Below are 27,722 nucleotides of genomic sequence, written 5' to 3' on the forward strand. Positions count from 1 at the left end.
AATTTAGGTGTTGGTAAAATCACAAAAGGAGGGATTGTTATGGAATAAATATATGTATAATGTATCTGGGGCCCCAAGGAGTGAAATGTTATAGAGGAGAACATGTGTTACAATAGAATGGGTATTTTAGAAAGGTTAAGAGAGGAAATAGTTTGCAGCTGCTCTGCTGTCTCTTTTGAAATTGCGAACAGATGGCGGTCAATCACTTGACCAACCCCCCTAAGCATAAAAGGGAATACCTTGTGTTCCACCAATGGGTTTTATTGAATATACAGATGACTCATATGTTATGGAGTGTTTTTGTGTGATGCTATAAAAGCGACCACTACGGTTAAATAAAGTCAGAAGTATTTTTACCTTGAGAAACGTCTCAGTGTATCTGTTGCTTCTCCGAGCTCGTCCCCCCCACCTGATTTGAACCTGCATGGAGATCAAGGCGTAACGTGACTCAAATTGCGATCACACCGCCTTCCAAGAGCCATAACTTTTTTATTTTTTCATCAATGGGGTGGTGTGGAGGCTTATTTTTTGCGGGATGAGTTATAGTTTCTATTGGCTTTATTTAAAGTACCATGTAATATACTGGGAAACAGAAAAAATAAATGTTTGTGGGGTGGAATTGGAAAAAACTGTGATTCCTCCATTGTTTTTTTTGTGTTTCGTTTTTACATCTTTCACCGTGCGATAAAAACTACAACTTAATTTTATTCTGCTGGTCAATACGATTACAGTAATATAAAATTTATATAGTTTCTTTATGTTTTACTAAAGAAAATATATATATATATTTACATGACTGCATAAAATCGGGAGTAGTGGATGTAAGGTGGCTGGAGGAAGCGGAAGAAACAGTACCGGGAGGTCGCCATACTTTGCCAACATGGAGCCATATTGTTCTATATTGTCCAACATAGGACCAGGAAGTGCTTTCTTTACAGCCTCCCTGCTTGGCGCCATATTTTGGTGTTATACTAGGTGCTTATACTCAAATACCCGAGGTCACCATACTTTGCCAATTTAAAGCCATGTTCTTTCCACATAGTGCCAAACAGTCCCAAAAGAATGGCATACTTTGCGCAAATAGTTATTTACAGTCCCAATTTATAGCCTACAGTGCCAACATTGTGCCAACAGTCACCTAATCACAGACCAAACACCATTTATCTCGACTATTACCAATATAATTGGATGATCTGCCTGATGACTAACTGTTGGGGTTCTAGTTTTCAGAAAATGGTGGCCCAGGACAATTGCCCAATTTGCACCCCTGGCATTGGCTTTCCCTATTTTAAAGGTCATTAAGGCTGCCGGCTCTGTTACATGAGGCACCACTGCTTGCCCTGTTACAGGTGACAAAAAGGTCGCTGCCGCTGTTATAGGGAGGGGCAATGGACCTATGAAGAGAGTAAAATAAAAAATATTGTCAACAATCCAACGAACATTTTCTTTCATATGCTAAATATCTACGTTACAATCGGACTGTGATCTCCTACATCCTATACTGCTATTGAGAGACCATACCCAGGGCCGACTCCAGGTTTATGTGGGCCCTTGTGCGACAGAACCTTAGTGGGCCCTTTTGCGGTGCAGCTCGGGCGGCGGCAGTATATAGGCAGAAACAAAATGCCAGAAGGATGTAACCATGGAATACTTACCATTCACATGTAAGTCATGGGCCAATGAATCCAGATAGTGCCGTTTCTGCGATGTGTGAATCTTGATGTACCTGTTACATGGAGGTTGTGATTTCCGGAAGACCTGGTATCTGTAGGCTTGAGTATTTCAGTACCTGGAAGAATTAGAGGTAAATGTGATGTTGATAAACTGCCTCTACCAATACCACCTATACTGTCCCTTACAGGGCACCAAACCCCCATAAAAGGTGACCTTTAAGAAAATAGTTATGGTTCCGTTTTGGTGCCACTCTTCTACTCCCTACACAGTAATACCTCCCTATGTGCTCCCACACAGTAGTAATGTCCCACTTTTGCCCCTAAAGAATAGTAGTTCTCTTTCGTGCCCCCATATATTAGTTGTGTCCCTATAAATTAGTAAGGCATCCTTTGTGTCCCTATATATTTTTTAGTTCTCCTTTGTGCCCCCATATATTAGTTAGGCCCAGGGACGCTGCTAGGGTCTTAAAAGATCAGGGGCACAAGCCCTGAGACAAATATTTACCCCCTGAAAAATAAATAAACTTTTACATACATATCGGAGATAGCACATCTATAAGACTAAGGCTCCTATAGCTACACCGCTGGATAGAATTGGATGCATTGTCTCAGCAGACAGTATCATACATGATAGGCTTAGATATAGGGCTCTGCTCGCTGACATTGCGCTGGACCCAGGAAAGGTAAGTATAAGAATTGATTTGCTTTTTTTTATGTGTTACAAATTTTTTTTGTGTTTGTGTTTTTTTACAGGTTCAGATGTCGGACTACTTTGGATTCGAGGACTACTTCGATGATGGCGTTTTTTTATTCTCAATAAAATGGTTAACGAGGGTTGTGTGGGGGTTTTTATTTCAATAAAAATTTTCTTCCTTGTCCTTAAATTTTTTTTAACTTTATTACTAGCGCCCTAGTAATAGCTGCTGGCTGATTGACAGTGTCCATTACTAAAGTGGGCTTAGCGTTAGCCGGTACAGAGGCGAATACTAACCCCAATTATTACTCCGGTACCCACCGCTAGCTGTAGCGATGGTTGGGAACTGGGGCAGCCGCAGGCTGCAGTATTGTATCTGGCTGGTTATGAAAAATTGGGGGGAACCCGTACTTTTTTCCAATTATTTAAAAAAAATTATAATAATAGAAAAAAAATTACATGGGGTCCTCCCCATTTTTCATAGCCAGTCAGATACAACACAACAGCAGCAGGCTAGCATTACCAGGATGGGAAGGACCACTTTTTTTGGGCTTCCCCGGCCTAATAATACCAGCCTGTGGCCGCCCCAATGACCTACCATCACTACAGATGGCCGGGTACTGGATTGTACATGGCTCTTCCCGACGGTGGTGGGTACCGGGGTAATAATGGGGATTAGTGTTAGCATTAAGCCCCGCCTTAGTAATGGACACTGTCAATCAGCCAACGGCCATTACGAAGAAAATACAAAGACATAGAAAAAATATTTGATTGAAATAAAACCCCCCACACAACCCTCATGAACCATTTTATTGAAAATAAAAAAAAGCCGTCATAGAAGTAGTCCTTGAATCCGACGTATTCCAACGACCGAACCTGTAAAAAAACACAAACACAAAAAAAAAAGAGTAACACACGTGGTAGGCTTAGATACAGGGCCCACGTGTGATACTGTCTGTTAGACCATGTATTTAAGCCTACCACAAGGTAGGCTTAGATACAGGGCCCCAGGAGACAGTAATCTTATACTGTATAAGATTACTGTCTGCTGGGGCTATGTATCTTAGCGTTTGATGCCTTTGCTCCAATAAAAATAATTTAAAAAAACCTCACCTAACACGTTCCCACGACGAGCTAAACGGTCCCGTCACTGCCTTCTTACTGGTACTTGGCTCCGCTCGCATCCACAATAACAAAGCGGTGGGCGCAGATGACGTAATCATGTTATTGTGGATGCGAGCGGCACCAAGTACCAGTAAGAAGGCAGTGACGGGACTGTTCAGCTCGTCATGGTAACGTCTTAGGTGAGGTTTTTTTTTATTATTTTTATCTGCTTCTCTCTGCAATTTACCTCGGACGGCTATAGTTAATTTAAGCATGTGGTCGGCGAAAAGCACCCGAGTGGGCCCCTACAAGAGCAGTGGGCCCCGCCACTTGCCCGGGTTCGCCAGGTGCTGACGCCAGCCCTGACTATAACATTAATTCAATGAATGAGTTCCCGGTTAGTTGGTGAATACTGGCAGCCAGCTCTATTATTTGGGAATGATGGGTTAATCAAAGCCGGCACTTAAACTTGTTTGGAGGCCGGTGACACTCCTCTACCTGTGGGCACTCTGACAGTCAACCTACTCCTAGAGAGTCTCAATGCTTAGATTAATGACTTGGGCAGCAGACATTGTAAATACTACTCTACATCTGGTCATTTGCAGAATTCTATTTTGGTCCCAAATTGAAAACAGAAAAAAAATATATATTTTTTAATTGCACTTAATTTGATATTTACACTTGTATTTTGATTGCATCCATGTAAAAATACATTTGGGTGGAATTACCCTTTAACAAATATCAGATTTTTTTTACTATAACATTTAACCCCTTAATGATCATTCTATATTAAACATTAATGACCAAGCAATTTTTGGCGTTTTTCTATCGTCGCATTCCAAGAGCTATAACTTTTTTATTTTTGCGTCGACATAGCTGTATAAGGTCTTGTTTTTTGCGGGACAAGTTGTATTTTTCAATAGCTCTATTTTGGGGTACATCGAATTTATTGATGAACTTTTATTAACTTTTTTTGGGGGGTAATGGAAAAAACCCATACATTTTGACACACTTTTTTGCGTCTTAGATTTACACCGTTTACTGTGTGGTATAAATAACATAATAACTTTATTCAGCGGGTTGTTACGATTGTGGCGATACCAAATTTATATAGATTTTGCATGTTTTACTACTTTTACATAGGAAAAACATTATTTTTCAAAGTTATTTGTTTTTGTCTCGCCATGTTTTAAGAGCCATAATTGTTTTATTCTTACGCCGATGCAGCTGTATGAGGGCTTGTTTTTTTTTCGGGACGACTTCTAGTTTCTATTGGTACCATTTTGGAATACATACAACTTTTTGATCACTTTTTATCACATTTTTTTGAAGGCAGGATGAATAGAAAAACGCAATTCTGGAATTGTTTTTTATTTTATTTTTTACGGCGTTCACTGTGCAGGTTAAATAACGTAATCGCTTTATAGATGGGGTTGTTACAAATGCGGCGATACCAAATATGTGTAATGTTTTCATTTTTATTTTTTTCATATTAAGGTATTTTATAAGGGAAAAAGTGGGTTTTTCATTTTTCTTATTTGGGATTTTTATTTATTTATTATTAACTTGATTAAACTTTTTGATAACTTTATTTTTAGTCCTACTAGGGGACTTCACTATGCGATCTTCTGATCGCTTTTATAATACACTGCAATACTTCTTTATTGCAGCATATGTCAGTGTAAAACCTCAGGCATGGCTTAGCAGGCATCCACTACAGGCAGACCTGGGGGCCTTTGTCAGGCCCCCGGCTGCCATAGAAGCCATTGCAATCGCAGGGTGCCGATGGGATGAGAGAGGGAGCTCCCTCCCTCCAAAACCACATGGATGCGGCACTCGCTATTGAGCGCCGCATCTAAGGGGTTAAACGGGTGAGATCGATGTTGAAATCGATCCCACCCATTAGTGCAGGTGTCTGGCTGTCTTTAGACCACCCAACACTCGCTTTAGCCGGTACAGGACACCCGTGCCGGGCGTATGTCAGAGCGCCGTGAAAAGGCGGCACTCTATCACAATTCCCCTAACGACTGCCATGAAGAGGCGTATTGGCGGTCGTTAAGGGGTTACAGCACAATATACTGATCTATTGTATTTTTGTGTTAGTAGCCAGAAAAGAACATTGGTAGAATAAACAGTACGAAAAAAATCTGAAATACTCAATCATATTGAAAATTCTGCTATTCATCCAGCAGAAAACCAGATCATGCTCTATAAACCCAGCACCATCATTCTAAGTGGTCAGTTTTTGGATGGTTTGTTGTTTTAGAGAGAAATTAAACACATTATTCAGTGACACATGAGGCAGCAGTATAGAGAAGGTTACTGTGACCCATACCTGACGGTCCTAAACTATCCAGTATGTAATGTAAACCTTCTAAATCTGGAATTACATTATATCAGAAAGGGTCCATCAGCATCCAATGACATCATATCAGTGATCTACAAAAACTGTCAATAAATAGATTTCCCATAGGGTTCTTTGGGTTCACCAGAGGGAATTATTCTAAGGACCACCCTCCATCTATACAGAACATGTGCACTTTTAGCTTAATCTTAGTTGTTATCACTGCACACACAGGACATGCCACCAGTAATGTCTAGTAGGTTATTTGTGAATCAACTAATAAGAAATAGACCCTAGTGGCAAGACATTGGCTCCAAAGTCCCCTCCAAATGGGGTTGGCCTTTGCTGGACCTTTGGAGCCCTGTTATATTAGTAGCACATTATAGATTCAGAGCCTGGGCCGATCGGAGGTTCCTCTGTTGCTCCGTTGGATCTGTCCGACCCCTTTTCCTAACATTATACCTTTTCAATATCGATAGACTATTAGTTTAAAATTATAAATGTATTTAAACTCTAAATCTTTCTGATACCAAACACCAAAACGTTTTCTCCAGACCAGAGACAGTTTTGGAAGCAGGAGCTAGGTTCTCATTTTTTGTTATGTAGCTCAGTTCTACTACTAATATAGCTAAACTGTAAGTTGGTATTCTAGGGTGAACACACACTTAGAAAAAGTATCCCCTTCCCAGTGCTTGAGACCATCTTGCCTAATATAATTCAGGAAGAGTAGATGTCCCAGTTCACACCATCAGTCTTATTGTTCTATTGTTGCATATCATTAGTGGTTTTCTTCTTCTTTTTGCGGATCTGTAAATACAGATGCATTTTGGACCGTATTTACGGACACCGTTCCATATATGCGGATGATTTACGGATGACTATAAATGACTACGGATCCGTATTTATAGACAGAATTTACGGATGGATGAAATGTACGGTCCTGTGAATGGGGCCTCAATAATTAGGACTCCCAGAAGTAGAACCCTCACCTACCAGATATTTATGGCGTATACTGTTAATATGATATCAATGGCTCAGATGGGAATATCGACTTATTCACAAGTAAGGACAAGTCAGAACATGGAGTCCAGTGCAGAGAAATTGTATTATACCCTTATCAATTAGGATGAAAAGATGGAAAAAAACTAAATATTAATTTGATTGTCAATATTTGACCTTAGTAAGTGGCATAACAAACAGTGATAGCGCCACTGCTTTATATTATGTACACTAATGTGCTCCCCTAGAAACACATCGACCACTTCTACTCTGGAGAAATTCAATGTTTTAGAGTAGAAAACAAAAGACAGCGGAGCACTTGAGGGGTTAAAGGATTGTAACGGATTGAACATTTTCATGATGTCATCCAGTCTTCAACACCACGTTCCCTTATTGAATATCTACCTGATATAAGAACTCCCCCTTATCTGGATGTAATCGAAAATCATTGAAGCTCCATGAAATGGCTATGCAGTGACTATGTTTTGCTTTTGGTATTAGAGCTTGGGTCTGTGGGATCCTGTGGGCCTTAACCCCTTAATGACCGCCGATACGTCTTTTTACGGCGGTCATTAGTGGGCTTTATTCTAGAGCGCCGCTATTCTACGTCGCTGCTGTAGAATAAAGTAAACAGAGCAGGGAGCCGTGAAATCGATCTCACCCGTTTAACCCTTCAGATGCGGTGCACAATAGCGAGCACCGCATCTGAATGGTTTTGGAGAGAGGGAGGGAGCTCCCTCTCATCTCACTGACACCCAGCGATAAAATCGCCGAGTGTCTGTGTCTTCTATGGCAGCCGGGGGTCTAATAAAGACCCCCAGGTCTGCCTGGAGCGAATGCCTGCTAGATCATGCCGCAGGCATGACCTAGCAGACGCCTGTCCGTTTTAAACGGACAGGCAGTAATACACTGCAATACAAAAGTATTGCAGTGTATTATAATAGCGATCGGAGGATAGGGAAGTCCCCTAGTGGGACTAGTAAAAAAGTAAAAAAGTTTAATAAAGTTAATAAAAAAAAAAAAGTGAAACAAAAAAAATGAAAAAACCACTTTTTCCCCTTACAAAATGCTTTACTATTAAAAAAAACTACAATAAAGCAAAAAAGTTACACATATTTGGTATCGCCGCGTCCGTAACGACCCCGACTATAAAGCTGTTACATTATTTAACCCGCACTGTGAACGCCGTAAAAAATAAAATAAAAAACAATGGAAAAATTGCTGTTTTCTGTTAATCCTGACTTTAAAAAAATGTGATAAAAAGTGATCAAAAAGTCGCATCTACTCTCAAATGGTACCAATAAAAACTGCAAGTCGTCCCGCAAAAAACAAGACCTTATACAGCTATGCCGACGCAAAAATAAAAAAGTTACAGCTCTTTGAATGTGACAATGTAAAAATGTAAAAAATGGCTTGGACATTAGGGCCCAGAATGCAAGCAGGGGGAAGGGGTTAAATATCTAAATTATTGGCCATAGCAACTGATCCGAGTTCTTCTTTACTCTTTCCTATGTATTTTATATGATGACAGTTCTCTTCTGTTGGTGACTATGAGGGAAAAGTTACTGGTTTTTCCAGTTTTAATTAATGAATAGCGGTTGTCTGGAAAACGTGAAGTTTTTGGCCCAGCATAGAAGGCCCGCGCTAAAAGGGTGGTCAATTTTTGTTTTTTGATGAGACTCATACCGGCCATAGATAATAAATAATCTAATGTGTATGGACTGAACCTGGTGATTGGTAAAATAAAGGTGAACAGGTTGAATTTTGCCTGTCCTATCCTTGTTTCCTTCTAGATAGCCATATATACAGTATGAATAGCCAGGACTGTAATCTAGGGGCCCTATAGCTACATTTTTAATAGGGTCTGACTGCAATTAGAGCACATTCAGCAGCGAGTTTAGAGCATGAAAAGTGCATGTGTTAGGACCACGTACCGGAATGCGAACTCTCTAAGCCGCAATTCGTTTGCTGCAGGCTAGACTAGGATGCAGAGCCTATGGAATCCCCTCGTCTTCACCCTTAACCCATTAGTGACCACCCATTAGTGTTTTTACGGTGACCACTAACGGGCTTTATTGCCTTTCTACGGCGCTGCATCAGAATAAATAAACAGAGCAGGGAACCGTTAAATCTTCCTGCTCTCAGCTACTGGAGGTAGCTGAGGTCTGGGAGCAGCCATGCACGAATGGACAAGATCGATACCAGTATCGATCTCACCTATTTAACCCCTGAGATGCGTCGCTGCATTTGAGTGGTTGAGTGTGACAGCCACCAGGCCCCTAGATCTGCCACTAGTTAATGCCTGCTAGGCCATTCCAGTTTAACACAGACAGGCAGTAATACACTGCAATACAGAAGTGTTGCAGTGTATTATAAAAGCGATCAGATGATCGCATAGTGAAGTCCCCTAGTGGGACTAATAAAGAAGTTAAAAAAACAGTGTGAAAAAAAACACTTTTCCCCCTAAGGCTGGGTTCACACGACCTATTTTCAGACGTGAACGAGGTGTATTATGCCTCGTTTAACGTCTGAAAATAAGGCTACAATACGTCGGAAAACATCTGCCCATTCATTTGAATGGGTTTGCCGACGTACTGTGCAGACAACCTGTCATTTACGCGTCGTCGTTTGACAGCTCTCAAACGACGACGCATAAAATGACTGCCTCGGCAAAGAAGTGCAGGGCACTTCTTTGCTACGTAATTTGAGCCGTTCTTCATTGAAGTCAATGAAGAGCAGCTCAAGATTTACGAGCGTCAAAGATGCCTCGCATAATGCGAGGAGGAGCTTTTACGTCTGAAACGAGGCAGCTGTTTTCTCCTGAAAACAGTCTGTCTTTTCAGACGTAAAAGGCACTTCTCGTGTGCACATACCCTTACAAAATGCTTTACTATTAATAAACAAAAAAAAGTTACACATATTTCATATCGCCGCATCCGTATCGACCCCAGCTATAAAATTATTACATTATTTAACCCGCTAGGTGAACGCCGTAAAAAAAACAAAAAAAAAACAGTGAATTTTCTGTGAATCCTGCCATAAAAAAAATTTGATAAAAAGAGATCAAAGAGTCGCATGTACTCCAGAATGGTACCAATAAAAACTACAAGTCGTCCTGCAAAAAAAGCCCTCTTACAGCTGCGTCGGTGGAAAAATAAAAAAGTTATGGTTCTTCAAATATGGAGACACTAAAAGTAGTAAAACATAAGAAAACTATAAATTTGGTATCGGTGCAATCGTAACAACCCATTGAATAAAGTTATTGTGTTATTTATACCACACGGTAAACGGCGTACATTTAGGGTGCAAAAAGTTTGGCAATATTGCTGTTTTCTTTCTATTCCCCCCCAAAAAAAAGTTAATAAAAATTAATCAATAAACTATATGTACCCCAAAATAGTGCTATTAAAAAATACAACTTGTCCTGCAAAAAACAAGACCTTATACAGCTATGTCGACGCAAAAATAAAAAAAGTTATAGCTCTTTGAATAGGACAATGGAAAAATGTGAAAAATAGTCTGGTCATTAAAGCCTGAAATAGGCCGATCACTAAACGGTTAGGCTGGGTTCACACGACCTATTTTCAGACGTAAACGAGGCGTATTATGCCTCATTTTACGTCTGAAAATAGGGCTTCAATACGTCGGCAAACATCTGCCCATTCATTTGAATGGGTTTGCCGACGTACTGTGCAGACGACCTGTAATTTACGCGTCGCCGTTTGACAGCTGTCAAACGACGACGCGTAAATTGACTGCCTCGGCAAAGAAGTGCAGGACACTTCTTTGCTACATAATTTGAGCCGTTCTTCATTGAAGTCAATGAAGAGCAGCTCAAGATTTACGAGCGTCAAAGACGCCTCGCATAATGCGAGGAGGAGCTTTTACGTCTGAAATGACGCAGCTGTTTTCTCCTGAAAACAGTCTGTCTTTTCAGACATAAAAGGCAATTCTCGTGTGCACATACCCTTAAAGAGGTTGTCTAGTTTTTTTGAGTTTTTTTTACTTATCTGTAGAATAGGAAATCATACCGTTTCAGAAATTCTGCTCACAAACAATTATAATAGCGCATGAGGCCCCTGTCAATGGAATGGTACAGCCCACAAATTAGTCCTGTGTAATGTATCCACAGGCTAGCGGAATATAACTAAACATGGCGTCAGTCATGTGACCACCACATATACATATACACACATATATACACACACACAGGGGCGTAACTAGGAAAGACTGGGCCCCATAGAAAACTTTTGACTGGGGCCCCCCTCCCCTGGGTATCACACGACCCCCCCTTGTAGATAGTGCCTCCCTATAGATTCCGCCATACAGCCCCACTGTAGATAACGCCATACAGCCCCTGTAGATAACGCCATACAGCCCCCCCGTGTACATAACACCATACAGCCCCCCTGTAGATAACGCCATACAGCCCTCCCCCTGTAGATAATGGCATACAGCCCTCCCCCTGTAGATAACGCTATAGAGCCCCCCCATGTTGATAACGCCATACAGCCCTCCCTCTGTAGATAATGCCATACAGCCCCCCTGTAGATAACACCATACAGCCCCCCTTGTAGATAACGCCATACTGCCCCCTGTAGGTAACGCCATACAGCCCCCTGTAGATAATGCCATACAGCCACCCCTGTAGGTAATGCCATACAGCCCACCTATAGATAATGCTATACAGCCCTTCTGTAGATAACGCCATACAGCCCCAAATCTCCCTGTAGATAACGCCATACAGCCACCCTGTACAAAACGCCATACAGCCCCCAACCGTGTATATAACGCCATACAGCCCCCACCGTGTACATAACGCCATACAGCCCCCTGTAGATAACGCCATACAGCCCTCCCCCTGTAGATAATGCCATACAGCCCTCCCCTGTAGATAACGCTATAGAGCCCCCCCTGTTGATAACGCCATGCAGCCCCCCCTGTAGATAACGCCATACAGCCCTCCCCCTGTAGATAATGCCATACAGCCCCCCTGTAGATAAGGCCATACAGCCATCCCTGTACATAGCGCCATACAGCCCCCCCGTGTACATAAAGCCATACAGCCCTCCCCTGTAGATAACACCATACAGCCTCCCCCTGTAGATAACGCCATACAGCACTCCCCCTGTAGATAACGCCATACAGCCCTCCCTATACATAACGCCATACAACCTCCCCCTGTAGATAACGCCATACAGCCCCCCTGTAGATAACGCCATACAGCCCCCTGTACATAACGCCATACAGCTCGCCCTGTAGATAACACCATACAGCCCTCCCCCTGTAGATAACACCATACAGCCCCCTGTACATAACGCCATACAGCACTCCCCCTGTAGATAACGCCATACAGCACTCCCCCTGTAGATAACGCCATACAGCCCTCCCTGTACATAACGCTATACAGCCTCCCCCTGTAGATAACACCATACAGCCCCCCTGTACATAACGCCATACAGCCCCCCTGTACATAACGCCATACAGCCCCCCTGTACATAACGTCATAAAGCCCTCCCCCTGTAGATAACGCCATACAGCCCTCCCTGTACATAATGCCATACAGCCTCCCCCTGTAGATAACGCCAATACAGCCCCCCTGTATATAACGCCATACAGCTCCCCCTGTAGATAACACCATACAGCCCCCCTGTAGATAACACCATACAGCCCCCCTGTAGATAACACCATACAGCCCCCCTGTAGATAACACCATACAGCCCCCCTGTAGATAGCGCCATACAGCCCCCTGTAGATAACACCATACAGCCCCCTGTAGATAGCGCCATACAGCCCCCTGTAGATAACGCCATACAGCCCCCTGTAGATAACACCATACAGCCCCCTGTAGATAGCGCCATACAGCCCCCTGTAGATAACGCCATACAGCCCCCGCTGTAGATAACGCCATACAGCCCTCCCCCGTAGATAATGCCATACAGCCCCCTGTAGATAGCGCCATACAGCCCCCTGTAGATAACGCCATACAGCCCCCCCTGTAGATAACGCCATACAGCCCTCCCCCTGTAGATAATGCCATACAGCCCCCTGTAGATAACGCCATACAGCCCCCCTGTAGGTAACGCCATACAGCCCCCTGTAGGTAATGCTATACAGCCCCCCTGTAGATAACGCCAAACAGCCCTCCCCCTGTAGATAACGCCATACAGCCCTCCCCCTGTAGATAACGGCATACAGCCCTCCCCTGTAGATAACGCTATAGAGCCCCCCTGTTGATAACGCCATGCAGCCCCTCCTGTAGATAACGCCATACAGCCCTCCCCCTGTAGATAATGCCATACAGCCCCCCTGTAGATAACGCCATACAGCCCCCCCTGTAGATAACGCCATTACCGCCCCCTGTAGGTAACGCCATACAGCCCCCTGTAGATAATGCCATACAGCCACCCCTGTAGGTAATTCCATACAGCCCCCTGTAGATAATGCCATACAGCCCTTCTGTAGATAACGCCATACAGCCCCAAATCTCCCTGTAGATAACTCCATACAGCCCCCCTGTACAAAACGCCATACAGCCCCCCACCGTGTACATAACGCCATACAGCCCCCCTGTAGATAACACCATACAGCCCTCCCCCTATAGATAATGCCATACAGCCCTCCCCCTGTAGATAACGCTATAGAGCCCCCTGTAGATAACGGCATACAGCCCTCCCCCTGTAGATAATGCCATACAGCCCCCTGTAGATAAGGCCATACAGCCCTCCCTGTACATAACGCCATACAGCCCCCCCCCCCCGTGTACATAACGCCATACAGCCCTACAGCCCTCCCCTGTAGATAACACCATACAGCCCTCCCCTGTAGATAACACCATACAGTCCTCCCCTGTAGATAACACCATACAGCCTCCCCCTGTAGATAACGCCATACAGCACTCCCCCTGTAGATAACGCCATACAGCCCTCCCTATACATAACGCCATACAGCCTCCCCCTGTAGATAACGCCATACAGCCCCCCTGTAGATAACGCCATACAGCCCCCTGTACATAACGCCATACAGCACTCCCCCTGTAGATAACGCCATACAGCACTCCCCCTGTAGATAACGCCATACAGCACTCCCCCTGTAGATAACGCCATACAGCCTCCCCCTGTAGATAACACCATACAGCCCCCCTGTACATAAGGCCATACAGCCCCCCTGTACATAACGTCATAAAGCCCTCCCCCTGTAGATAACGCCATACAGCCCTCCCTGTACATAACGCCATACAGCCTCCCCCTGTATATAACGCCATACAGCCCCCCTGTAGATAACACCATACAGCCCCCCTGTAGATAACACCATACAGCCCCCCTGTAGATAACACCATACAGCCCCCCTGTAGATAGCTCCATACAGCCCCCTGTAGATAACACCATGCAGCCCCCTGTAGATAGCGCCATACAGCCCTCCCTGTAGATAACGCCATACAGCCCTCCCTGTAGATAATGCCATACAGCCCTCCCCCTGTAGATAACGCCATACAGCCCCCCTGTAGATAACGCCATACAGCCCTCCCCCTGTAGATAACGCCATACAGCCCCCCTGTAGATAACGCCATACAGCCCCCCTGTAGGTAACGCCATACAGCCCCCTGTAGATAATGCCATACAGGCCCCCTGTAGGTAATGCTATACAGCCCCCCTGTAGATAATTCCATACAGCCCCTCTGTAGATAACGCCATACAGCCCCAAATCCCACTGTAGATAACGCCATACAGACCCCCTGTAGATAATGCCATACAGCCCCCCTGTAGATAACGCCATACAGCCCTCCCCCTGTAGATAATGCCATACAGCCCCCCTGTAGATAACGCCATACATCCCCCCCTGTAGATAACGCCACACAGCCCCCTGTAGGTAACGCCATACAGCCCCATGTAGATAATGCCATACAGCCCCCTGTAGGTAATGCTATACAGCCCCCTTGTAGATAATTCCATACAGCCCCTCTGTAGATAACACCATACAGCCCCAAATCTCCCTGTAGATAACCCCATACAGTCCCCCCTGTAGATAACGCCATACAGCCCCCCTGTAGATAACGCCAAACAGCCCCCTGTAGATAACGCCATACATCCCACTGTAGATAACGCCATACAGCCCCCCTGTAGATAACACCAAACAGCCACCAACCCCCCCCCCCCCCCAAATAAATAAATACGGCCTATAGTTTGTTCTACAAAAGAGATGTATCGCCTATCTTTATCGATTAATCGAACAGGGGACCGAAAGTCCCCCGAAGTTCTCCATGACAAACCTCGGACTTCCGGGGTCTGTGCAGTTCATTAAAAATGAAAGGAGCGCTGGTCACGAGCGCGACCAGTGCAAAATTCTTTCTATGGAGCTGCCACACCCCGGAAGTCTGAGGTTTGTCATGGGGAACTTCGGGGGGACTCTCGGTCCACCGTTCTCTTTATCGCTGGGTGTCCCAGCGATCACACATATATTCCCTATCCTGTGGATGGGGGATGCAGGTCTTTTGTAGGAACAACCCCTTCAGTGGCGTCATGCTGTAGCAGTCATAGCGGTTGTTAGCGGAGCCTCCGGCCATGGTCGCTACGGCTGCTACAGCGGTAGTTACGCCACTGCACACACATATATATACACTACCGTTCAAAAGTTTAGGGTCACTTAGAAATTTCCTTATTTTTTAAAGAAAAGCACAGTTTTTTTCAATGAAGATAACATTAAATTAATCAGAAATACACTCTATACATTGTTAATGTGCTAAATGACTATTCTAGCTGCAAACGTCTGTTTTTTAATGCAATATCTACATAGGTGTATAGAGGCCCATTTCCAGCAACCATCACTGCAGTGTTCTAATGGTACATTGTGTTTGCTAACTGTGTTAGAAGGCTATTGGATGATTAGAAAACACTTGAAAACCCTTGTGCAATTATGTTAGCACCGCTGTAAACAGTTTTGCTGTTTAGAGGAGCTATAAAACTGACCTTCCTTTGAGCTAGTTGAGAATCTGGAGCATTACATTTGTGGGTTCGATTAAACTCTCAAAATGGCTAGAAAAAGAGAGCTTTCATGTGAAACTCGACAGTCTATTCCTGTTCTTAGAAATGAAGGCTATTCCATGCGAGAAATTGCCAAGAAACTGAAGATTTCCTACAACGGTGTCCCTTCAGAGGACAGCACAAACAGGCTCTAACCAGAGTAGAAAGAGAAGTGGGAGGCCCCGCTGCACTACTGAGCAACAAGACAAGTACATTAGAGTCTCTAGTTTGAGAAATAGACGCCTCACAGGTCCTCAACTGGCAGCTTCATTAAATAGTACCCGCAAAACGCTAGTGTCAACGTCTACAGTGAAGAGGCGACTCCGGGATGCTGGCCTTCAGGGCAGAGTGGCAAAGAAAAAGCCATATCTGAGACTGGCTAATAAAAGGAAAAGATTAATATGGGCAAAAGCACACAGACATTGGACAGAGGAAGATTGGAAAAAAGTGTTATGGACAGATGAATCGAAGTTTGAGGTGTTTGGATCACACAGAAGAACATTTGTGAGACGCAGAACAACTGAAAAGATGCTGGAAGAGTGCCTGACGCCATCTGTCAAGCATGGTGGAGGTAATGTGATGGTCTGGGGTTGCTTTGGTGCTGGTAAAGTGGGAGATTTCTACAAGGTAAAAGGGATTTTGAATAAGGAAGGCTATCACTCCATTTTGCAACGCCATGCCATACCCTGTGGACAGCGCTTGATTGGAGCCAATTTCATCCTACAACAGGACAATGACCCAAAGCACACCTCCAAATTATGCAAGAACTATTTAGGGAAGAAGCAGGCAGCTGGTATTCTATCTGTAATGGAGTGGCCAGCGCAGTCACCAGATCTCAACCCCATAGAGCTGTTGTGGGAGCAGCTTGACCGTATGGTACGCAAGAAGTGCCCATCAAGCCAATCCAACTTGTGGGAGGGGCTTCTGGAAGCATGGGGTGACATTTCTCCCGATTACCTCAGCAAATTAACAGCTAGAATGCTAAAGGTCTGCAATGCTGGAATTGCTGCAAATGGAGCATTCCAAGACCAAAGCAAAGTTTGAAGGAGAAAATTATTATTTCAAATAAAAATCATTATTTCTAACCTTGTCAATGTCTTGACTATATTTTCTAGTCATTTTGCAACTCATTTGATAAATATAAGTGTGAGTTTTCATGGAAAACACAAAATTGTCTGGGTGACCCCAAACTTTTGAACGGTGGTGTACACACACACACACACACACACACACAATGTGTTGGGACAACATGGGCTATGTGAATGTGAATATGACTATGGTGGAATAATGATAAACATTTACTTCACTGCCTGTATTCACTGTCTCTAGATGATTTATAAAATAACTGCCGGTCTCTAGGGAATGTTGTCATGTTGTTAATAAAGTTAAAAAAAAATAAAATACTCCAGTGGTAACAGGACTTTCCATGTCTGCACCCCCCGCCTGACTGTATACCACACACCGCTTCTTTTATATATACTGGACTTACTTATTGACCTGCTGCCTTGTCTGCGCTTAGAAAAAGCCTCCATCTTGATTCTTAGATTCCCTCAGCTTCCTCTTCCTGTTTTGCTATCATTCCCATGATGCTTCAGCACAGCATCACATGACCAGCTAAAGACCATACCATTTCTGCATGCTGGGGGACACTGTGATTATCATTACCTCTATATTCTCCTAAATAAGCTGAGAAACCATAAGTATACAGCCAGGGGGGCTGCGCTTTATTCTTCTACATTACACCGGTGTGACAGGAACCTGTCTGAGTATCAGTGGTGGCTGATGATAGACATTTCTGTCCCCCCCTGTGTAATACTAGTGTGGTACAGGAACTGCTGAAGCCTGTGATAGGTGACACATAGATCTCTATATTCTCAAGCAGAGAAAGTAGTCACCGAGCCGGATTCACACTGCTGCTAAGCAACAATCCCAGTCCGATATATAGAGAGAAGCAGCAAGAAAAATAACAGAGAGACTGACACATGGAATACCATAATGGCACATGGGAAAGTTTAGTTTTGTCCGGAGTGTCCCTTTAAATAAAAAAAACAACACACAGAGGAGACAGTGAGAAGAATGTAAGAGCGGCTCCTCACAGACAGTGACGCACATGATGATGAGACGCTGCTCTAGGTTCAAATACTTTATAACTTCTGCTCCTCAATAATCTATTATTCACCTGTTATATACCTGGACAGTGTTACCTGAATGCTAGTGGTCACTTGAGGTGGGTCACATGACTGTCCATTCAGTTATCCTATGGGTGCTTTTTTATGGACAAATCTGTGGGATCTACCATTTTTTTATTTTTAGACAGAGACAACTTCACTGATATAAGAAATGTATGTGAGCAGAATTTTAAATACATGTATATTAGAAATCTGTATGATTTTCTATTCTAGAAATATATTAATAGAAAAAATATAAAGGGAACAACCCCTTTAACCCTCGCGAGAAGGTGTGGACTTTGCTACAGGAGTAGTTCCAGGTTGCAGTCCCCAGAATAGTCACGGATTGGCAGCGGTTGAGCAGCTGGCGCAAGGCATGGTCAGGAACAAGTCCAAAGGCTGTCACTGATAGATCAGTCAGGAACAGAAGCAAAAAAATAGTGACAGAAATGCACAGGGAACTTAAAGCCGCCAGGAAGGCAGAAACGTAATAATGATGCAATGCATGGCAGGATGATGCCCTTTTAAAGAGGCTCTGTCACCAGATTTTGCAACCCCTATCTCCTATTGCAGCAGATCGGCGCTGCAATGTAGATAAGAGTAACGTGTTTTTTTTTAAAAAACGAGCATTTTTGGCCAAGTTATGACCATTTTTATATTTATGCAAATGAGGCTTTCTAAAGTACAACTGGGCGTGTTTAAAGTTAAAGTACAACTGGGCGTGTATTGTGTATGTACATCTGGGCGTTTTTACTTCTTTTACTAGCTGGGCGTTGTGAATAGAAGTGTATGATGCTGACGAATCAGCATCATCCACTTCTCTTCACAACGCCCAGCTTCTGGCAGTGCAGACACAGCGTGTTCTCGAGAGATCACGCTGTGACGTCACTCACTTCCTGCCCCAGGTCCTGCATCGTGTCGGACGAGCGAGGACACATCGGCACCAGAGGCTACAGTTGATTCTGCAGCAGCATCAGCGTTTGCAGGTAAGTAGCTACTTCGACTTACCTTCAAATGCCGATGCTGCTGCAGAATCAAATGAGCATTTTTGGCCAAGTTATGACCATTTTTGTATTTATGCAAATGAGGCTTGCAAAAGTACAACTGGGCGTGTTGAAAAGTAAAAGTCCAACTGGGCGTGTATTATGTGCGTACATCGGGGCGTTTTTACTACTTTTACTAGCTGGGCGTTCTGACGAGAAGTATCATCCACTTCTCTTCAGAACGCCCAGCTCCTGGCAGTGCAGACACAGCCGTGTTCTCGAGAGATCACGCTGTGACGTCACTCACAGGTCCTGGATCGTGTCAGACGAGCGAGGACACATCGGCACCAGAGGCTACAGTTAATTCTGCAGCAGCATCAGTGATGTAGCTACTTACCTGCAAACGACGACTGCCAGGAGCTGGGCGTTCTGAAGAGAAGTGGATGATACTTCTCGTCAGAACGCCCAGCTAGTAAAAGTAGTAAAAACGCCCCGATGTACGCACATAATACACGCCCAGTTGTACTTTTACTTTTCAACACGCCCAGTTGTACTTTTGCAAGCCTCATTTGCATAAATACAAAAATGGTCATAACTTGGCCAAAAATGCTCGTTTTTTTTAAAATAAAAACGTTACTGTAATCTACATTGCAGCGCCTATCTGCTGCAATAGCAGATAGGGGCTGCAAAATCTGGTGACAGAGCCTCTTTAAGGCTTTTTTACATGGGCCAATTATCGAGCAAACAAGTGTCTACAGAATGCTTGCTCCCAATCATTGTCAGGTGTAAACATGGCAACACTGAGCCGACACCTCTAACCGCACACTTCAAGGCCTCCCACTGGAGTGGTAGAGGAGTAGAGTCACGAGTGTGTACATAAAGTTAAGCGTTTCCTTAAGAGCTGACACCCATACCGCGTCGCGCAATAGATTGTCATTAATTTTCCAGGGCTGATAATTGGGCAACGAATTAGGAAATGTAAGTGACAAAAAGACTGGAGCATGATTTTACCAAATCATAGGACCCACCTCAGAAGGGTGACAGGTAAGCAAGTGGTGGCTAACCAGAAAAGGCATCTAATCGACTGTACATATTGTGTAAGGGGGAGAAATAAGTATACTCTCGAACCTGAGGATGGAGAATCCGCCACACGTCAATCAATTGCAAGGAGTGCATCGTAGTCTTTAAAGGAACAGTGTCATCACAGATTTTTTTTTCATATGTTAAAGATGTTAGTGCTTTATTAAAAACGTTTATATTTATTTGTGTGTTTGTGTTTTACTTTTTCTTATTTTTACACTTTTTCTTCCCTATGGGGGCTGCCATTTTTTGTTCCATTTCTGTATGTGTCGATTAACGACACATACAGACATGGAATACGGCAGCCACAGTCCCATAGGGACTGCGAACGGCTCTCGTCCCATCCACTTCTGTGTACGCCGTCTGTGTGGGAACTGCGCATGCGCCGCTCCCACACAGTCCAATTTGAAATTGGCGCCGTCCGGCGCCATTTTCCTGTGGACCGGAAGTCGCGGCCGGACAGTAAGATTACTACTTCCGGTCGCGGCTTCCGGACTTGTGCACTTGGACCAGCGGCAGCAGACGGAGCGGACGGGCCGGAGGGAGCCGTGGCGGCAGGAGCAGGTAAGAGATTTCAATGTATGTTCGTGTTTGTGTACGTTTACTACTGTATGTAAACCTACTACACTGTGTGTTAGCTCAAAAAATGGCGACACACAGTGTAGGAGGATAGACCGTTCAAACCCCTCGTTTATCCCGGCACTAGCCAGGATAAAGGAGGGGGGGATGCTGAGAGCTCACTAGAGCGAGGGCTTTTTACCCAATTTTGCAATGCTGCAATTTTGGGAATAGCTCCATCTAGTGACCAGCAATGGGAAATATTATAAATTAGAATCTAATTTATAATATTTCCTGACTCGTGAAAAAAATGAAAAAAATTTGAACAATGTTTAATCACCTACACACTAAATGTTTAATTAAAAAAAAAACAACATGTTTTTCTGGCAACACATTCCCTTTAAGGCCGCCAATTGTGTCTTAGGAACAGCAGACCTGCCCGAGGAGGTGTCAAGTCTGGAATCAAATGTCAAATTGAAATCACCTCCCACAATTAAGACACCCTCCGAAAACGCCTCTAATTTTCTCAGAAACAATCTGCACACCCTAGGCTGATCTTGATTAGGAAGGTAGAGATTAGCCAAAGTGAAGATCTTATTCCTAATGGACAGTTTAAGAAAAACATACCGACTACCCGGGTCAACAAGAACATCTATGGTTTTATGAGAAAGTGATTTGTGTATACAGATACTAGCACCCTTGGACTTCGTTCCCGGGTTGGCACCTTGCAACCAAACTGGATAATAGCGATTAGTAAACTGTGGAGTATGGCCCACCTGAAAATGAGTCTCTTGTAAGAACAATCTATGTACCCGCTCTTTGTGCATGACATACAGTACCTGTGAGCGTTTTTCAGAGACATTAAAGGCATTGTGTTGCCAGAAAAACATGTTGTTTTTTTTTAAATTAAACATTTAGTGTGTGGGTGATTAAACATTGTTCAAATTTTTTTTATTTTTTTCACGAGTCAGGAAATATTATAAATTAATTCTAAATTTATAATACTACCCATTTTTGGTCACTAGATGGGGCTATTCCCAAAATTGCAGCATTGCAACATTGGGTTAAAAGCCCTCGCTCTAGTGAGCTCTCAGCATCCCCCCCTCCTTTATCCTGGCTAGTGCCGGGATAAACGAGGGGTTTGAACGGTGTAACCTCCTACACTGTGTGTCGCCATTTTTTGAGCTAACACACAGTGTAGTAGGTTTACATACAGTAGTAAACACACACAAACACGAACATACATTGAAATCTCTTACCTGCTCCTGCCGCCGCGGCTCCCTCCGGCCCGTCCGCTCCGTTTGCTGCCGCTGGTCCAAGTGCACAAATCCGGAAGCCGCGACCGGAAGTAGTAATATTACTGTCCGGCCGCGACTTCCGGTCCACAGGAAAATGGCGCCGGACGGCGCCAATTTCGAATTGGACTGTGTGGGAGCGGCGCATGCGCAGTTCCCACACAGACGCCGTACACGGAAGTCAATGGGACGGGAGCCGTTCGCAGTCCCTATGGGACTGTGGCTGCCGTATTCCATGTCTGTATGTGTCGTTAATCGACACAGACAGAAATGGAAAAAAAATGGCAGCCCCCATAGGGAAGAAAAAGTGTAAAAATAAGAAAAAGTAAAACACAAACACACAAATGAATATAAACGTTTTTAATAAAGCACTAACATCTTTAACATATAAAAAAATAATTTGTGATGACACTGTTCCTTTAAGCCCTCTAACATTAAAGGTACAGACTTTCAACTGTGCCATCTCCACTGCTCTCAGAATAATCAAGCCAATAATATGCACTAAAGCAGCGAAGAAAAAGACAAGACAAACAAGGAAGGGAAACCATGACAACAAAGACAAACAAACGGGCGAAACAATCACCCACTCCTTGATCTAATCAAGGAGAAACAATCCAATATACACCGGATACAACCCTCCCTAAGGGTATGTTCACACGGCCAAATTGCCTCGTTTTACGTCTGAAAATACGGCTCCAATACGTCGGCAAACATCTGCCCATTCATTTGAATGGGTTTGCCGACGTACTGTGCAGACGACCTGTTATTTACGCGTCGTCGTTTGACAGCTGTCAAACGACGACGCGTAAAAATACAGCCTCGTCAAAAGAAGTGCAGGACACTTCTTTGGACGTTTTTGGAGCTGTTTTCTCATAGACTCCAATGAAAACAGCTCCAAAAACGCAGCGAAAACGGCGCGAAAAACGCAGCGAAAAATGCGAGTTGGTCCAAAAACGTCTGAAAAGCAGGGTCTGTTTTCCCTTGAAAACAGCTCTGGATTTTCAGACGTTTTTGTTGACTACGTGTGAACATACCCTAAGAGGAGAAGTGTCAGGACAAGGTCTAGCCAGTGCCCCGCACCCCCCAACCCAGCAATAATAGGAAACATAGCTGAATAAAGAATAAAAAAAGAAAAGGAAACCCAGATATTTGGGATTATATGCAAAGATAAATGACAAATGGCAAATGACATGGTCAGGAACGTAGAGAAACCCCAACAAAGAACATACATTCATTGTCAGCATAAATGTACATACAGGCAAATAAAATAAAAAAATAAACATTCACGTTGAAGTAAATCGGTAGCAATCGGCCACCAGCAAGTGGCCAACCTGTTATCCAGAAGTATCCACCTAGAACAAAGGAGAAGAAACAGGCGACATTCTCTACATATGAACATATCAGACAACAGCCTTATATGGTTGATGCAAAAAAAATAAAGTCCAACAGCAAACCGCAGAGGAGACATCAGGGAGGAATCACACCGGCTCAGCATGACGACCACCACTGGCGTAGCTATAGGGGTCGCAGCGGTCGCAATTGCGACCGGGCCCCGAAGCCAGGCGGCCCACGGCCCCACGCACCACATCAATAAAAAGTTACTATAGTAACTCGGGCCGTGGGCCCCTGTTACTATAGTAACATACTTTACTTACCTTCCTGGTTCCGGATGGCAGCGGAGGTCCTGATGTCAAGCGCTGTGCGCAGCGCATGACGTCACAGTGATATGCGCCGCGCACAGCATCGAGACGACAGAACTCCCGCCGCGGCCGAAGAGGAAGGTAAGGTTAGCCCTGACTGGCGGGGTCCGGCTCCCGGGACCCGCCAATCAGCTGTTTTGAAGGGGCCGCAGCACTCGTACGAGAGCTGCTCCCCTTCATTCCTGTCACTTCATTCCGGTCACACTGTGAATCCGTGTCAGCGATTCACAGTGTGAGCGAGTAGTGAAATGAAGGGGAGCAGCTCTCGTACGAGTGCTGCGGCCCCTTCAAAACAGCTGATTTGCGGGTCCCGAGAGACAGCTGAGGATAGGCCATCAATGTTTAGGGACTGTACAACCCCTAAGCCTACGATGTAGCAGGCTTAGGGGGCCCATGAGACAGGATCACAGATTGTGTGATCCTGTCTGCTGGACCCTGTATCTAAGCCAATCACATGGTAGGCTTAGATACATGGCCCATGCGTGATCCTGTCTGCTGGGCCCTGTATCTAAGCCAATCACATGGTAGGCTTAGATACATGGCCCATGCGTGATCCTGTCTGCTGGGCCCTGTATCTAAGCCAATCACATGGTAGGCTTAGATACATGGCCCATGTGTGATCCTGTCTGCAGGGCCCTGTATATAAGCCTACCACACTGTAGGCTTAGATACAGGGCCCCAGCACACAGTAATCTTATACTGTATAAGAGTACTGTCTGCTGGACCCTGTATCTAAGCCTACGTTGTGGTAGGCTTAGATACATGGTCCCACAGACAGTATCACACATGGGCCCTGTATCTAAGCCTAACACACGTGTTACTAATCATTTTTTGTGTGTTTTCTTACAGGTTCGGTCGTTGGACTACGGCGGATTCCAGGACTACTTCGATGACGGCTTTTTTTTATTATCAATAAAATGGTTAATGAGGGTTGTGTGTTTTTTTTTTTTATTTCAATAAAATATTTTTTCTATGTCTTTGTGTTTTTTTTTTAAACTTTATTACTACCGCCTTAGTAATGGCCGCCGGCTGATTGACAGCATCCATTGCTAAGGTGGGGCTTAGTGTTAGCCGGTGCAGAGGCTAACACTAACCCCCTTTATTACCCCGGTACCCACCTCCACCAGGGGTGCTGGGAAGAGTCGGGTACGATCCAGTACCTGACCATCTGTAGTGATGGTCGGCCACTGGGGTGGCCGCAGGCTGGTATTATCAGGAGGGGAAAGGCCCGATACAGTGGCCTTTCCCATCCTGGTAATACTAGGCTGCTGCTGCTTTATTGTATCTGGCTGGTTATGAAAAATCGGGGGGACCCCACGTCATTTAAAAAAAATAAATAATAATAATTATTGGAAAGAACGATGTCGGGTCCCCCCCCAATTTTCATAACCAGCCAGATACAACACAGCAGCAGCAGGCAGCATTACCAGGGTGGGAAGGGCCACTGTTTTTGGCCTTCCCCAGCCTAATACTACCAGCCTGCGGCCGCTCTCTTCCCAGTACTCCTGGTGGCGGTGGGTACCGGGGTAATAATGGGGGTTAGTGAAGCCTCTGCACCGGCTAACATTAAGCCTCGCCTTAGTAATGGAGGTTGTCAATCAGCCAGCGGCCATTACTAAGGCGGTGATAATAAAGTTTAAAAAGATACAAGCACATAGAAAAAATATTTTATTGAAATAAAAAAACACGACCTTCATTAACCATTTTATTGAGAATAAAGAAAACGCCGTCATTGAAGTCCTCGAATCCGAAGTCCAACAACCGAACCTGTAAAAAAACACAAACACACAAAAATAATCAGTAACACATAAAGAAGCAAAATTATTCTTACCTATCCTAGGTCCAGCGCTGGAGACGCAATGTCAGCGAGTTGGGCCCTGTATCTAATCCAATCATGTGTGATACTGTCTGCTGAGCTGTGTATCTAATCCAATCATGTGTGATACTGTCTGCTGGGCCCTGTATCTAATCGTATCTTGTGTGATACTGTCTGCTGGGCCCTATATCTAATCCGATCATGTGTGATACTGTCTGCTGAGCCACTGTATCTAATCCTATCATGTATGGTACTGTCTGCTGAGCCACTGTATCTAATCCTATCATGTGTGGTACTGTCTGCTGAGCCACTGTATCTAATCCTATCATGTGTGATACTGTCTGCTGGGCCACTGTATCTAATCCTATCATGTGTGATACTGTCTGCTGGGTCACTGCATCTAATCCTATCATGTGTGATATTGTCTGCTGGGCCACTGTATCTAATCCTATCATGTGTGATACTGTCTGCTGGGTCACTGCATCTAATCCTATCCATAGTTTATAGGGTCGTAGTGCTATAGATATGCTATGCTGTCTCCTATACACACTTGTTTTTGGGGGCGGACACATATGTATTGGGGCTATTGAGGGTATGTTCACACGGCAGCGTCTGTTACGGCTGAAATTACGGTGCTGTTTTCAGGAGAAAACAGCACCGTAATTTCAGCCGTAATGGCATGTGCAGGCGTCTTTCGCTGCGTCCATTACGGACGTAATTGGAGCTGTTTTTCTATGGAGTCCATGGAAAACGGCTCCATTTACGTCTGAAGAAGTGACAGGTACTTCTTTGACGCGGGCGTTTTTTTTACGCGCCGCCTTTTGACAGCGGCGCGTAAAAAAAATGACCGTTGGCACAGAACATCGGAAGACCCGTTCAAATGAATTTGAGCCGCATTTTCTGACGTAATTCAATGCCAAAACGCCCGAATTACGTCCGTAAATAGGGTGTGTGAACCCAGCCGTAGTGACGCCCCCGGCTGCTAGTGCTGCATTGTTGGGTCACTTAGGAGACCCAGCGTTGCAGCTGAAAGCTGCGGACCGTCGGCCATGAGAAGTTTGCGGGGGGGGGGGGCCAGTAAGAATTTTTGCATCGGGGCCCATGAGCCTCTAGCTACGCCCCTGGGTATGTTCACACACGTTTTTTATAAGGCAAAAAAAATCTGCCTCAAAATTCCTTCAGGAACTGAAAGCGTTGTGTGACCTTTTTTTTGTGTTTTCTGCCTCCTATTAATTTCAATTGGAGGTCAGAGGTGGAAACCACTTTAAGACCATCAGCCCCCCACTCACAGTAAAATGACCATCAGCCCCCCACTCACAGTAAAATGACCATCAGCCCACCACTCACAGTAAAATGACCATCAGCCCCCACTCACAGCAAAATTACCATCAGCCCGCCGCTCACTGATTCCCCCTGTAGGTAGCGCCACACAGCCCCTTCTAGGTAGCGCCACACAGCCCCTTGTAGGTAGCGCCACACAGCCCCTTGTGGGTAGCACCACACAGCGCCTTGTGGGTAGCGCCAGACAGCCCCCTTGTAAGTAGCGCCACACAGCCCCTTGTGGGTAGCGCCACACAGTCCCCTTGTGGGTAGCACCACACAGCCCCTTGTAGGTAGCACCACACAGCCCCCTTGAGGGTAGCGCCAGACAGCCCCCTTGAGGGTAGCGCCACACAGCCCCCTTGTAGATAGCGCCACACAGCCCCCTTGTAGATAGCACCACACAGCCCCCTTGTAGATAGCGCCACACAGCCCCCTTGTAGATAGCGCCACACAGCCCCCTTGTAGATAGTGCCACACAGCCCCCTGTAGAGTGCGCCACACAGCCCCCTGTAGGGAGTGCCACAATGCTCCCTGTAGGGAGTGCCGCACAGCCCCCTGTAGGGAGTGCCGCACAGCCCCCTGTTAGGTAGTATCGCAAAGACCCATGGTAGGGAGTGCCACACAGCCCATAGCCACCTGGTAGGGAGTGCCACACAGCCCCCTGGTTGGTAGTGCCCCACAGCCCCCTTGTTAGTTGTGTCCCACAGCCCCCTGGGTGGTAGTGCTCCACAGCCCACTGGTTGGTAGTGCGCCACAGCCCCCTGGTTGGTAGTGCCCCAAAGCCCTCTGGTTGGTAGTGCCACTCAGCCCACAGTCCCCTGGTTGTTAGTGCCACACAGCCCACAGCCCCCTGGTTGGTAGTGCCACACAGCCCACAGCCCCCTTGTTGGTAGAGCCAGACAGCCCACAGCCCCCTGGTAGGTAGTGCCACACAGCCCCCTGGTTGGTAGTGCTACACAGCCCAC

General features: G+C 45.0%; 1 protein-coding gene across 1 annotated transcript in view; it reads right to left on the reverse strand.

Moving 5' to 3' along the window:
• The window catches only part of LOC142750934 (uncharacterized), a 282,134-nt gene extending 264,732 nt beyond the window's left edge, over positions 1–17,402 (reverse strand). Inside the window, exons 1-2 of the mRNA XM_075859914.1 lie at positions 17,324–17,402; positions 1,656–1,789 (exon numbers count right to left, since the gene is read on the reverse strand). Coding sequence (XP_075716029.1) covers positions 1,656–1,658 — 3 coding nt within the window. The 5' untranslated portion in view covers positions 1,659–1,789; positions 17,324–17,402. The remainder of the gene's footprint in view (positions 1–1,655; positions 1,790–17,323) is intronic.
• Between the last annotated feature and the right edge of the window lie 10,320 nt (positions 17,403–27,722).

The sequence above is a fragment of the Rhinoderma darwinii genome, chromosome 3 (genome assembly GCF_050947455.1).
Source record: "Rhinoderma darwinii isolate aRhiDar2 chromosome 3, aRhiDar2.hap1, whole genome shotgun sequence".
Taxonomy (NCBI): domain Eukaryota; kingdom Metazoa; phylum Chordata; class Amphibia; order Anura; family Rhinodermatidae; genus Rhinoderma; species Rhinoderma darwinii.